We start from the raw sequence: 14,244 nt of genomic DNA on the forward strand, positions 1-14,244 counted from the left end.
GAACACAAGGACACAGTGAGGGGAGCATCATACACTGGGGTCTGTTGGAGGATGCCAAGGGAGAGATAGTGGGGGGGGGAGGTCAGGGAGGGATAACATGGGGAGAAACGCCAGATGTAGGTGGCGAGGGGATGGAGGCAGCAAACCACATTGCCATGTGTGTACCTATGCAACAATCCTGCATGATCTGCACATGTACCCCAGAACCTAAAGTACAATAAAAAAAGGAAAAAAAATGGAATTGTCAAAAGTAAACTGAAAAAAAAAAAAAGAAACTGTGGTATAAATACACAATGGAGTACTATTCAGCCATAAAAACAATGAGATCCAGCCATTTGCAACAACACGGATGGCACTGGAGATTATTATGTTAAGTGAAATAAGCCAGGCACAAAAAGACAAACATTGTATGTTCTCACTTATTTGTGGGATCTAAAAATCAACTACATCTAAGAACAGAAGGAACCAAGGGCCAGCTTCTCCCTTGAAACTAGGCCCCTGGAGGAGCAGCCTCAGAGAGGGCACTGCGCCTGCATGGGGAGGTCATGATGAAGTGGGAATTGTGGTATAGCATGTCTAGGCAGACAGGACCTGAGATAGAACCTTCCAGGTCCCATAGCTCTTGAAATTGAAAGCCAGATTTCTCAGACCTGATTTTGAAATTCAAAGTAAAAACTGGATTCTTCTGGCCTCATTCCTATCATCTCTCAGAATCAATGGATTTCTAATGCAATGGGTAGAAGGCAATGAAGAAGCAAAAATTGCCAGAAATTAAAATTAAAATCCCACAACATTATTCCTCCATTTTACCATTATTATTTGGATTGAATGGAGCCTAGAGTGTGGCTGGGAGGCAGAGCAAGTTGTCCCACCTTTATGAGGTCACAGCTGAAGTCACAAAGCGTTGAAAAAGGCAAGGTTGATATGGGAACAGGAGGCTGTTGTAAGATGGGGCTCAAAGAGGAAAAAGTCTAGCGGGGAAGGAGTGGGGCAAAGTGTGATTTGGGGAACAAGTAAGGTAAGTTCCTAGGCATAACTGGCCTGGTTCTTGACGGTGGCTTGGAGGTCAAGAAGGGTGGGAGTGGGAAGAGTGGGAGGGAAACTTATCAAAGGAGGATCTGTCTCCTGTCTAGGTCACTGCCTATGAGCCCTCCTTCTCTACAAAGCACTTGAAGGCTAGAGCTGACGGCCCTGCATCCTGAAACTCTATCCTTAGTTAACCATGAAAATTCTGACTGAGGCAGGAGCAGGTAGGGTATTTGCCAATCTTGCATTCACTCTACACTATTTGCTGTCCTTGCCACCGAGTTCACCCCAAACTCAAAGATCCTTTGGCCAGCGCCCCATCCGCAGTCTCAGACAACTGTTATTTTTCACCAACTTTCTCACTGCAATTTCTGTTGTTACTGACAACGACTATAGGAAGATTTTTCCGGGAGCAAATGCTTCCTTCCTCTTACCCTCATCTTTCTTTACACATATGTACACACATACATGCACATATATGCATGTGCGTACACACACACATGCACAAGCACACTCACCCATTCAAAACACAGATGTTTCATTAACTGCTGAGACATCTGTCCTGGCAGTTCTCCAGTGAATAAGCTCTTTTCTTCTCACCATGTGCCTGCCTTCTCCCCAGATTCATTTATGACTCCCCAGGGCCTGGAGCTATCTCCATCTTCAGCTCCAGAGTCCTTGGTTTCTGTCTGAGAACAAATGGCACAGCATCCCTGGTAGGATCAACAACAAAAGGCAGAAATGACCTCCAAGCAGCAGAGAAGGTAATGGGGCTAATGATGACCCTCAAGCATCCTTAGACTGCTATATTACATGGGGGAAGAACCAGGGCCTCCTGTCTCCATCGCTCTTCCTTTGGCTTCACTTCCTTCCTTGCTGGATAAGATGGGGACTTTCATGTCTCCTCCCTCTTCTCCATCTCCTCAATGAAAGAGACAATAGCAAATCTTTGCCATTCTAATTCAGAAAGTAGGCATCAATTGCAATTCCTCTAGGAGTTGGTGGGGTATACAAGCTAGAGACATTTGTTTATTCCAGGATTGACTTTCCCTAAGTCCTTTATGTCCTCTATAGTGTGAATCAAGGCCAACCATCAAAAATCAAGCTTCTCTTGACCTAGTGTGGAAAAGAGGATTAGAATCTGCTGCTTGAGGCTAAATATGAGACCCAGGTGAGGGTATCCATAAAGTCAGAAAAAAAGGAGGGTTTACTGTGAACTTATGGGTCAGAAAAGCTTTATAAAGGAATCAGAAGTTGGCTGGAGCCTTTGACTTGCAGCAGATGTCTTGAGATAAGAGTTTGTAGAAATTTGGGAAGAGAAAGTGAAAAATGTCTTCCAAATTTCTAAGCTGCCTATCTTATGAAAGTGCTCAGAATGGTTACCTGGGCCTCAAGCCTGAGAACCAGTAAGGAACTGAGAAGCCTGAATCTGGGGGACTTTGGGAGTCTGCTCTATCTAAGAGTATGAATTCTCCTCCAGACAGCTGCAGGACCTTGAGGAGAAAATACTGAGTAGATATTGGAGTCTCCTAGACTTCTATATGTGGAAGCATATAAAACACACCAGAGCCCTGGCTTTTCTGCTGATGAACAGATGCTTTTTGATGGTGGAAGTGGACAGGACATAGAAATAACACACAATAACAATAACGCCTGAAGAAAAACTTAACAGTTACAAAGGCTTTCATGTGATCATTCCCCAAATCCTTGAGAGAAAGATTACTCCTCTTGTTTGATAGGTGAGGAAACAGGCTTAGGGAGGGGGTTTGGTAGCACAGTAGGGTGACTATAATTAACAACAATTCATTATGTATTTCAAAATAGTTGGATGAGAAGAGCTGAAATGTTTCTAGCACAAAGAACCCATCAATGTTTGACATGATGTATATCCTAAATACTCTTGATTTGATCATTACATATTATATGCATTATCAAACTATCACATGTACCTCATAAATATGTCCAATTATTACATATCAATAAATCAATTAAAAGGATGTTTTCAGAATTAGGGGCATGGCCTGGATTTGCAGGGAGTAATAGCTCTGCCAGGTTCTATGGAGAACTAGCACTCCAACTGGCAGAATTGTGTCCCTGAGCCATCCGATATGGTGGCTCCCAAGATTTCCCCATGCTATCAATGTTCATCAAGAGTCTCCTCTCAGTTAGAAATCTGTTAGCCTTAATGTCTTTTTATTTATTTATTTATTTATTTATTTATTTATTTATTTATTTATTTTAGTGACAGGGACTTTCTCTGTTGCCCAGACTGGAGTATAATAGTGCAATCATAGCTCACAGCAGCCTCAAACTCCTAGGCTCAAACAGTCCTCCTGCCTCAGCCTCCTGAGTAAGCTAGAACTACAAGAGCCTGCCACCACACCTGGCTGGGCCTTCGCTGCTGCTGTCATTGTTGTTGTTTGGTTTGGTTGTTGTTGGGTTGTTTTGTTTTGTTTTGTTTTGTTTTATAGAGACGAGGTCTCACTATGTTGCCCAAGCTGGTCTTGAACTTCAGTGTCATCTAGGGCCCAGTTTTCACTCTATTCTGGGTCCCCAGGCTCGCTGTGATCATTGGCCTCCCTACCCCTGTTTAGAAAAAGCTTATTTTTTTTTTTTTTATGACAGGAGCTGTACTACAGGAACTCCAGGCCAGAGATGTAAGGATCATTGGTTTCTGAAACATTTTCCCTCTATCGCATTTTCCCCCTTTTTTAAAATCCCTTTTCAGGTTTCTTCCCCAGAGCTCCTGAAACAATTCTAGAAGGTAATTAACCTACCCTTCCTTCCTCTAGTTCATTACCTATGTCCTGGCTTCCTTTGACCTAGTCAAGTCTGCACGTGGCCAGGAGATGAGGCTGAGTTTGCTCAGGATCCATGAGCATAGGCGAGCAGACTGGTTGCCCGGGTTCCACTCGCTTTCACCCTTCTTCCTCCTTCCAGTTACCTGTCTGTCTGTATACGCCCCCTCCCAGGTGACTTTGTACTGATTTAGGAATTAGGCGGTATTTAGGAATAAGAGCTTCAGTTGTGCTGCCAAGAATAAGCAAAATCTTTCAACTTCTTCCTCAGCCTCTCATCCCCATTTTCACCCCATCATCAGTCATGAAGGAAAAGAACACCTTTGGGGAAGCAGTTTGCTAACTGAGTGTACTTTCCAAAGAGGAACCTGGGAAGCCTGACAGGTTAGGTGGGCTGAAGGGTGGAGAGTGGACGTAAATTAGGCAGGCAGGAGAATGACAAGGCTTAATGACAGTGACCATCGCCTTCACTTCCATTGTTCTATGGTTTAGAGTTCTCAAAGGGCTTCCACAACAGTCAAGATACTTGGAAGATGAGGCAAGGGTCCCACCTCTCCCTATACCTCCCATAAGGGATATGAGAGGCAGGACCCTGGCTATCCTTCCTGGATTTTTAGTACAGAAACTTCAAGAATTCCTGGTAGGAGTGATAGAATAGAGTTAGGAGAAGCCTTTAGCCCATGTTCTCTGCTCCTCATCAGTTGTATTTCATTCTTTCTTTCCAGCACATCCATAGAAGAGACAATGAGACCACAGGTGGGTAAGGTATCCAAATTCTCTGGATCCTCTGGGGCTCCTAATTCCTAGGGAGAGGGGAGGAAAAGAGGTTGTAGACAGGAGGCCAAAAAAACAAAAAAACAAGGGACGGAGTGCTCTGACTGGCTGGTGGGGTGGGTCATTGTCTACCAAACCAGGTAACATCTCCAGTGCCACTATGCCACCAGACGACTCCAGGGGCGAGCAGGCTGAACAGACATTGACACGGTGGTACACAGATGTGTCTGCTTGTACCTGTCACCCACTAGCTAGATCCAGAGCAAAGCAGGACGTCTGGGATGAAAATGACTCAGCAGGGCTGCAGGAAACTTTTGGCTGCCTGAGAAATGGGGTGATTTGGGGTGTCCAGCTCAATTCCAAGAAATATCTTGTCTTCCACCAGTTTCATAATGTGTCACTTCAGATTCTGGGAGAGTTGGGATATTGTTTCCAACATTTGTTCCTTATTTCTACAGGAAAGACAGGTAACCATCACTGAAACCCTGTGGGACCAGGTTAGTACAGAGGAATCATTTTTGACAGCATGGCGAGAGGTGGGAGGCTGGGGAGGGCTTTGGGAAGGAGCACATTTCTTTCTTTTTCCTTGAGCAGTTTATTGGTTGATGGTGAAGGATCAACATGCTCCCTCCCACCTTGTTCTGTTGTTCTGAGGATACCGTCTCATATCCTCAGAGCTCCTCGTGTCTGTGCATGTCAGCACCCCTTCTTGACACCCACTTGTTTGAAGCTGTCACAGGTCCTGTTTGTTTTAAGGGGGTTTAATCCCCAGTTCTCAGTGACTGCCATGGACTTGAAAGCACAGGTTTGGCCATTCACAAACATGAAAATGTCAGTTTCAATTCAGAAGCATTAAAATGCCAGGTTTCACTTTATAGTTGAAGGGTACAGGTGTGCAGAAGCTAGTAATGCCCACAAGGTAGCCACAGCAAACTGTAGTGAACTTTCCTAGAACACAGACATTTTCTTGGAGTTTCTAAGAGACTTTCACACAAATACCAGCTACTTCAACATCCCAATCTTACTATATTAGTCGCTTGTAAAGCCTTGAACAGAGATGAGAATTAAAAGATAATTGATCACTTTTGAATGTATAATGTAGGAAACTGAGCAGGAAAAGACTGTTAATTAAATCAATGACCATGACTTTCTGATTAAAAATGAGGAAAATTCTCCAGAGCCTCTTGTGTCAGCCCCCACTGTACAATATTATATAAAATGAATAATGTGTCCAACATGTTTTATTCTCTGTGATATTCAATGACTCTTTACATAAGGAAATAATCTTAATTATAATGCTATACAGTATCATAACTATTTCATATTCTTACAATTGTTGTATTAGCTAAAGAGTAAGTTGTTTGTGTAAGGGTCAGAAGACCACCCTGTTGAGAACAAGTGAATAATCAGATACTTACAAGAAAGGGTGAACAAAGGGAAATGAATTGATCATTGAGAGGCAACAAATTGATCATGAGCACACTCTACCCCTTTGACCATTCATTCATCTTCCGTATGTACCCTTATACACAAACTGAAACTCCTGAATATCTACATACACTATATTTCCACCAAACAAGATACATCTATCTTAAAGTTCTCTCACTTTCTCCCAAGGAAGAAAAGCCACAGTTCCAACAGTCACTGGATCCATACACAGCTAGGTAGTACAGTAGGTGGATAGCTGAGGAGGACGGATCACGAGGTCAGGAGATTGAGACCATCCTGACCAACATGGTGAAACCCCATCTCTACTGAAAATGTAAAAATTAGCTGAGCGTGGTGGCATACACCTGTAGTCTCAGCTACTCGGGAGGCTGAGGCAGGAGAATCACCTGAACCCGGGAGGCGGAAGTTGCAGTGAACCAAGATCATGCCACTGCACTCCAGCCTGGTGACAGAGCGAGATGAAAGAAAAGAAAAGAAGAAAGAAAGGAAGGAAAAAAAGAAAGGAAGGAAGGAAGAGGGAGGGAGAGAGAGAAAGAGAGAGAGAGAGAAAGAGAGAGAGAAAGAAAGAGATAGAGGGGAAGGAAGGAAGGAGGGAGGGAGGGAGGGAAGGAAGGAAGGAAAGAAGGAAGGGAGGGAAGGAACTGCCAACCCCAGCCCCAGCCTCAGCCGCAGCCCCAGACCCTACAGCCACCCAGATGTTGATGCCTAAGAAGAACTGGATTGCCATTTATGAACTCCTTTTTAAAGAGGGAGTCCTGGTGGCCAGGAAGGATGTCCAGATGGCTAACACCAGGAGCTGGCAGACAAGCTGGCAGTCATGAAGGCCATGCCGTCTCTCAAGTTCCGAGGCTATGTGAAGGAACAGTTTGCCTGGAGACATTTCTACTGGTACCTTATCAAGGAGGGTATCCAGTATCTCCGTGATTACCTTCATCTGCCCCCAGAGATTGCCTGCCACTCTACGCCACAGCCATCCAGAGACTGGCAGGCCTTGGCCTAAAGGTCTGGAGGGTGAGCGACCTGCAAGACTCACAAGAGGGGAAGCCGACAGAGACACCTACAGTCAGAGTGCTGTGCCCCCTGGTGGCGACAAGAGAGCTGACGCTGGGGCTGGGTCAGCAGCTGAATGCAGAGGCAGATTTGGGGCACATGGTCAGCCACCTCAGGAAAACTAGAGAGGATGCTTTTGCATTGAATAAACTTACAGCCAAAAAAGAAAAAGAAAAAAAAAAAGAAAGTGCCAGGACTTTTTCCAAAGTGAGCACATGATTTTACACTCCCTCCAACGATGCACAAGAGTTTCAGCTGTTCCACAGCCCCAACATCCAGTGCATTATAACCTAAATGCAAATACCTGTTGATTTTAATACCTATACTAAGCTTCAGAATAAGAACGAATTAGACAGAAAAGAAATATAACAGTAGGTTTCATTATACATTCCATGCACAGCCCAGTCCTCTTTAAATGCTTTGCTGTAGTTTGCCCATTTACCATATGGAGAAACGGCGGCCCCCTCTACTTCTGTAGAGTGGACGTCAATGAGGAGTTATTGCTAGAGCTACAAAGCCACAGTCTCTTGGCATCTACATTCTACAGCCTAGTGGCTAAGAGACTAGGTCACTAAATCCCTCTGTAATAAAGTGATCATCTATATTAATTTATCTTTGTCTTCTGTCAGGTGCTGACAGCTTTTAAGAATATACAAAAGGAGATGAGACTAGATTTTGACTCTCTGAGTTCCCCAGCCCCATCATGTGCCTTGATCCCATTTTTTCTTACCCTACTGAGATGTTGCCTCTGACCAAGGTTTCAGCTTTATTTATTTTTCTAGTGATTTCTCCCTTAAAGAGTACCACTGACTTGTCAGTCTAGGCAGCTAAGGCAAGAAGATGGCTAACAGTCCCCTTGAGGAAATGTGATAATATAGACAGGAAATCGTATCTGCTAGAACTTCTCTCAGCAAAGACACTCTTTGTGGTTGTATGAAATGCTGATAAGTGACTGAGTTGGGGAGAATCCCCTAGTGATACAGTAAACTGCCTTACTGGTTGAGTATGTCTGTTAACCACAGGGAAGTGCGAATTAGAGACCAGGGCTAACCTTCTTGGGTAAATAGAAATAAAACCTCTTCCTCTGCTCTCCTTCTATAGATTTCGGTGTCTCTCTCTTTCTCTCTCTGTTTCTCTCTCTGTCTCTCTGTCTCTCTGTCTCTCTCTCTCTCTCTCTCTCTCTCTCTCTCTCTTTGAGACAGGGTCTCACTCTGTGCCCAGGCTGGAGTGCAGTGATGTGATCTCAGCTCACTGCAACCTCTGGCTCCCAAGTTCAAGCGAATCTCATCCCTCAGATTCCCAAGTAGCTGGGTCCACCACACCCAGCTAAATTTTTGTATTTTTTGTAGAGAAGGGGTTTCGCCATGTTGCCCAGGGTGGCCTCAAATTCCTGGACTCAAGCCATCTGCCAGCCTCGGCCTCCCAAAGTGCTGAGATTATAGGCATGAGGCACTATGCCCTTCCTAAGAAGGATTTATTTTTTTTTAGACAGAGTCTTGTTCTGTCGTCCAGTCTAGAGTGCAGTAGCACAATCTTGGCTCACCACAACCTCCACCTCCTGAGTTCAAGTGATTCTCCTGCCTCAGCCTCCTGAGTAACTGGGATTATAGGCATGTGTCACCACTCCCAGCTAATTTTTGCATTTTTAGTAGAGATGGCATTTCACCATATTGGTCAGGCTGGTTTCGAACTCCTGTTCTCAGGTGATCCACCCACCTCAGGCTCCCAAAGTGCTGGAATTAAACGTGAGCCACTGCACACAGCCAAGAAGGAATTTTTAAAAGATCCTTTACACATACTTAAAGCTTCTCTACAGAGAAGCACTGGAGACTCAATGGGGAGTGTAAAAAGGCCCAGAAAAGACATAGCAGGAGGGTCAGAAAGAATAAAGATGTGAGGTCTTGGTGTGAATAGTTATGACTGTAAGTGATGAATTGTGTGTCTCCCACCCCTAAAGAGACACAGCTTGCTCCCATTTATTTATGCATTCATTATTCAAAAGACATTTATTGAGCATATGCTATATGAAGTGTGAGATACAAAAACAATACAAATTGTGCTTTCAGAAACCTTGAGATTTTGGCTGGGCATAATGGCCAAAGTACCTGGGTAGCAATCCCAGCACTTTGAGAGACCAAGGTAGCCAGATGAAACCTGGTGAAACCCCATCGCTACTAAAAATACAAAAATTAGCCCTGTATGCTAGCACATACCTGTAATCCCAGCTACTGGGGAGGCTGAGGCAGGAGAGTCCCTTGAACCTGGGAGGTGGAGGTTGCAGTGAGCCAAGATCACGCCACTGCACTCAAGCCTAGATGACAGAGTGAGACTCCATCTCAAGAAAAGAAAGAAAGAAATCCTGGGAGCTCCATGTCCAAGAAGCCCATATTTTCCCAAACAGACATCCCTGCATTTGACCAAGTCTATAGCGAGGACACTGCAGGTCCGCAGGAGACCAGCCCCCACCATCTGTTTCTGTGTTCTCATTATTTTTCAGCTGCAGGAAGATGCTCGGATTCGAGGTAAAAGAGCACCATTCCAAGGTTTGGGTAAGGAAACAAGGGAGAGGATTTGGAATTCAAGTCTCATTGTGTTCATTTTCCATACCAAAAAAAACGGAGATAAGAAGTGAGATATGGAGTTCATCCCAAAGTCTCACCCTAGGATCTTCCATTTAGCTTACAGCCCGAGTTCAGGTTCTCCTTTTTTCTCCCCCTCCCTGCTTCAACCAAGCTGGGAATTGGCCTTCCTAAAGCGTTCATTTCATAAGCAATGTAAGTCTCTCCTCTGTCCAGCTCAATTACCTCGTGTCTGAGTCTGTTCAGGCTGCTAGAACAGAATACCACAGACTGGGTAGTTTATAACACTCCTCACAGTTCTAGAGGTTGGGATCTCCAAGATCAAGGTGCCAGCAGATTTGGTGTCTGTTGAGCCCCTGCTTCCCAGTTAACAGAGAGCCAATTTTTCACTGTGTCCTCTTATGGAGGAAGGAGTAAAGGAATTCTCCAGGTTCTCTTTCATACAGACACTAATCTCATTCATAAGGACTCTGCCCTCATAATCAAATTACCTCCCAAAGGCCCCACACCTTAATATCATTGCTTTGGGGATTAGGTTTCAGTATATGAATTTGGAGGGGACATAGGCATTCAGTCTACAGCACGTGGACAGGGATGGAAGAATCTTTTTCTCCCTGGGAATGGCTGTTGAGGGCCTGAGAGCACTCTCAGCTCTCGGCTAGATATGGTTCTTGACAGTAAAGACAGCAAGCACAGAAAAGGGGAACAGCTTTCCAAGGCTGGCACAGGGATGGAGTGGCAGGGAGGCTGGAGTGGAGTGATTATTCAGGGTGGTCAGGTTACAGTTTTCAAACGCCCAGATGCTAATTCTAGCATTTCAAGAAAATACTCAAAATACCTAGGAGCCTAGAATTACAGCAGAAAAGACATATCTGGAACTCCTTCCATCACTCGTCCAAGAAAGAACCTTTAAGTTGGGGCTTTTCAAACTTTTGTGTGTATACAGATCACCTGGGTACCTTGTTAAAAAGCAAATTCTTATTCAGCAGGTCTGGGGTAGGCTTGAATTCTGAAATTCTGTATCTCTCACAGACTCCTGTATGGTGCCAAAGCTCCTGGCTCTCAAGTCCCACTGATTATCAAGGATATATATGACTGAGCCCAAAGAGAGAGCCTCCAAAGTCAGAAGTAAATAAGATTGAATTCAAGGATTTTTGTAGCTCATGGAAGGGGTAAGGAGCCTTCAGCTGTGGATATAAGAGTCAGGGAGAGGAGGAAATCTGAAGGAGATACTGACTTCTCTTGGGATCTCTCTGGCACTGGAACCACTCTATGCTTTTTCAGCCCTGCCGCAAAACTGAGTTCCTTAAGAGTACAAATCTTGGAGATCTTTAAATACAGACAGTCCCAGAGAAGACTCCCTCTGATCTTTCCCCAAACCTGGCCCATCACCTCCACTCCAGAACAAGGAACTATGGCCTCCACTGTGAGATCCAGAGGCTCGTGAAATACTTTTGTCAAAAGGTCAAAAAAGGCCAAGCTTACCTCCACTTGGAGAATGCTCTCCTTCATCCTTAGAAGTCTGATTTCCAAATAGTTCACTGCAGAGCCCTGGGAACTCCTGCCTGATTACCTGGACTATAAAAATGTGGGTTTAGATTCTATTATAAAGACACATGCAAATGTATGTTTATTGCGGCACTGTTGACAATAGCAAACACTTGGAACCAACCTAAATGCCCACCAATGATAGACTGGATAAAGAAAACATGGCACATATATACCATGGAATACTATGCAGCCATAAAAAAGGATGCGTTCATATCCTTTGGAGGGACATGGATGAAGCTGGAAACCATCATTCTCAGCAAACTGATACAATAACAGAAAACCAAACACCACATGTTCACTCATAAGTAGGTGTTGAACAGTGAGAACACATGGACACAGGGAGGGGAACGTGACACACTGGGGCCGGTTGGGGGTTGGGGGCTAGAGGAGGGATAGCATTAGGAGAAATACCTAATGTAGATGACTGGGTGATGGATGCAGCAAACCACCATGGCATGTGTATACCTATGTACAAACCTGCACGTTCAGCACATGTACCCCAGAACTTAGAGTATAATTTTTTAAAGATGTGGATTTAGGATCTAACTGCCACTATTGCTTTTCCACTTCCTGAAAGATGGGAGGGTGAAATCCAGGGTGAGATGAGAATTCGAGTCTCATTGTATCCTTTTTCATACAAAATAAATGGAGATAAGAGGTGAGCTACCAGGGACTTGCTCCAGTAGCAGAGCCCTGGGATGGAAACACTCAGTTCCCAGCCCTAGATGAACAGAGCTTCAGTGGCCATGATTCCCTCTGCTTTACAGGGGGCCAGATTTCTGGCGCCACATTCCGCAACTGCCTCTCTGTCGGGCTTGTTAGGACCTCAGTGTCCCTTCGAGTCTGGCCCCTCCCACCTTGGCTATACTTCAAACCAGGGATGTGAGCTGGGCAGCTGGGGAGACATGTCTGGGCCCCTGTAACAGAAGGACTTTTTTCTGTGTCCACTTCAGGGATGAGCAATTGCTCCATGACACCCATGACATCCGCACCCAGAACTGGGTAAGTGTCCCTATTCTGACAAGGTCCAAGGGAGATGGCACCCACCTGGATATGGGTGTGCTTAGCCATGAATATAGCTAGCTCTGAGCCTTGAGCCTTCAGAAGCCTGTGCTTCCAATACACATTTCTTCCAAAAGGGCAAGAAGTGCCCCCCTCCCCAACCTGACTATCTCTACTTGTGATGAACTACAGAGCCTGGGCTTCCTCCTCCATCCTCAGCCCCATCAGAAATCCCTGGGATCTCAGGATCAGCCCTGAACCTCATCATAAGAGATTTTAAGAAATTATCTTAACTCAGTTGAGGGAACAAGAGAACATAAAATGACAGCTGGAAAGGAAAGCTGCAAAGAAGGAATAAAGAATCAGAGACGTAGGCTGAGCATGAGGGGGCTCACACCTGTAATCCCAGTACGTTTGGAGGCCAAGGTGGTTGGATTGCTTGAGCCCAGGAGTTTGACACAGTGAGATCTATCTCCACAAAAAATACAAAATTAGCCAGGTGTGGTGCTGCACACACGCAGCCCCAGCTACTCTGGAGGCTGAGGTGGGAGGATAATCTGAGCCTGGGGAAGTCAAGACTGTAGTGAACCATAATCATGCCACTGCCTTCCAGCCTGGGCGACAGAGCAAGACCCTATCTCAGCCCCAGTGCCCTAATATTGGGAGATGTCGCTTTCTCTTCCATAACAAGATAAGGAGAAAAAGATCAGGCTACTGCAACACATTTAAATTAGACATTGGGAGGAAAGATTTTCAATAGTGCAACTGAGTAATAGAACTAGGTAGTCAAGAAAGACAGCAGCACTATGTTCCTCGGAGAGCTTTAAAGATCGTATTTAAAAAAAAAAACTTGACATGTTATGGTTTTTCCCGAACCAGTAAATGGAAAAGGTGAACTCCTTAGATTCCTGTTTGAACAGAATTTGTCCCTATATCAGAAAATTGACTCTCATGAAATAAAGCCATTCGTTTTAAAGAAATGGATTGCTAAAAAAAAAAAAAGAAAGAAAGAAAAAGAAAAAAGAAATGGATTGCTATGCTTTAACTTGCTCAGTGCTGAAACCATGGAAGGAATACATGAAAAGTGATTTCATATTTACAAAATTCTAAATGTAACTATTATAAATCTTTGCATATGAGGAGCGCTTTTGATTGGTCAAAATCCTTCCAGATATATGATATTAATTTTATTATTCCTCTGAGTAAAGCAGGAGGAATTGTCCTGATGAAAACATAGGCTGCAATAGGTTCATCTCCTAAAGCCCACCCAACAAGGACTTTTTTCTGTGAGCCATACATCCAACAGGAAATTGCAACTCCTGGAGCTGGAGACGCCCATTCTCGGTGGAGTGTAATAACAGGATCCCTAAGGGGAGTGGAGGCCAGGGAGGGGGCTAAAAGGGTAAGATATCTTTCCCTCATATGTCCACAACTTCCTCTTATTTGGCACAGAAGCATAAAGCTTCCAGATTCCTGCATGACCCCAAAGTTGAGAAGATTGACGTTCAGCACTGGAGAGCAGCCATCAGGAGATCGTGTCTACCACGTGAAGACGCAGTTCTCCAGTCAGTCAGCTTGCTACCCTGGACCCTAACTCTAGAATCAAGGAAGAAGGACATCTCTGCTTCAGCCAGGTGTTTTACCCAGGCAGCTTTTCCCCTGAACTCCACCCTGCCCATCTGTGGTAGTCGGGAACCCAGGTCTCATAGGTCCTCATCTATGGCAGGGCAGCACCCCACGAAGCAGGTACAACTGTACAAGGGGCAATGGGGTGAGAAGGTGGACAAGTGAAGGCAGGGCTAGGCCAGGTTCTTTCGGTCTCTGTGATCAAGACAAAGATCCAAACAGTGCATCAGGTGAGGATAGTGTTCAGGAATCAGGAACAGACGGTTGTGGGATAAAGAGATGGAAAGGTGGAAAGTTTTAAAACACACTAATGGATGTGAGGCCCATCATTACCTCTGGAAAGTGCTCTAGAAACTTACACTACTTTGGGGGCTTAATTCAGTATCAAG

The 14,244-nt window shown here is 44.7% G+C and overlaps 1 protein-coding gene across 1 annotated transcript; it reads left to right on the plus strand.

Annotated features, from left to right (window-relative positions):
- Nucleotides 1–1,767: 1,767 nt before the first annotated feature.
- Nucleotides 1,768–13,823, plus strand: CUNH12orf54 (chromosome unknown C12orf54 homolog). Its single transcript, XM_012441239.2, has 7 exons — nucleotides 1,768–1,790; nucleotides 4,550–4,580; nucleotides 5,057–5,095; nucleotides 7,727–7,757; nucleotides 9,593–9,619; nucleotides 12,181–12,229; nucleotides 13,682–13,823. Exons 1-7 carry the CDS (start codon nucleotides 1,768–1,770, stop codon nucleotides 13,821–13,823), a joined length of 342 nt encoding a protein of 113 aa, XP_012296662.2.
- The last annotated feature ends 421 nt before the right edge of the window (nucleotides 13,824–14,244 follow it).

Source organism: Aotus nancymaae, unplaced genomic scaffold, assembly GCF_030222135.1.
Source record: "Aotus nancymaae isolate 86718 unplaced genomic scaffold, 86718_ANA_hifiasm-v0.15.2.pri h1tg000016l, whole genome shotgun sequence".
NCBI classification, from domain to species: Eukaryota; Metazoa; Chordata; class Mammalia; order Primates; family Aotidae; genus Aotus; species Aotus nancymaae.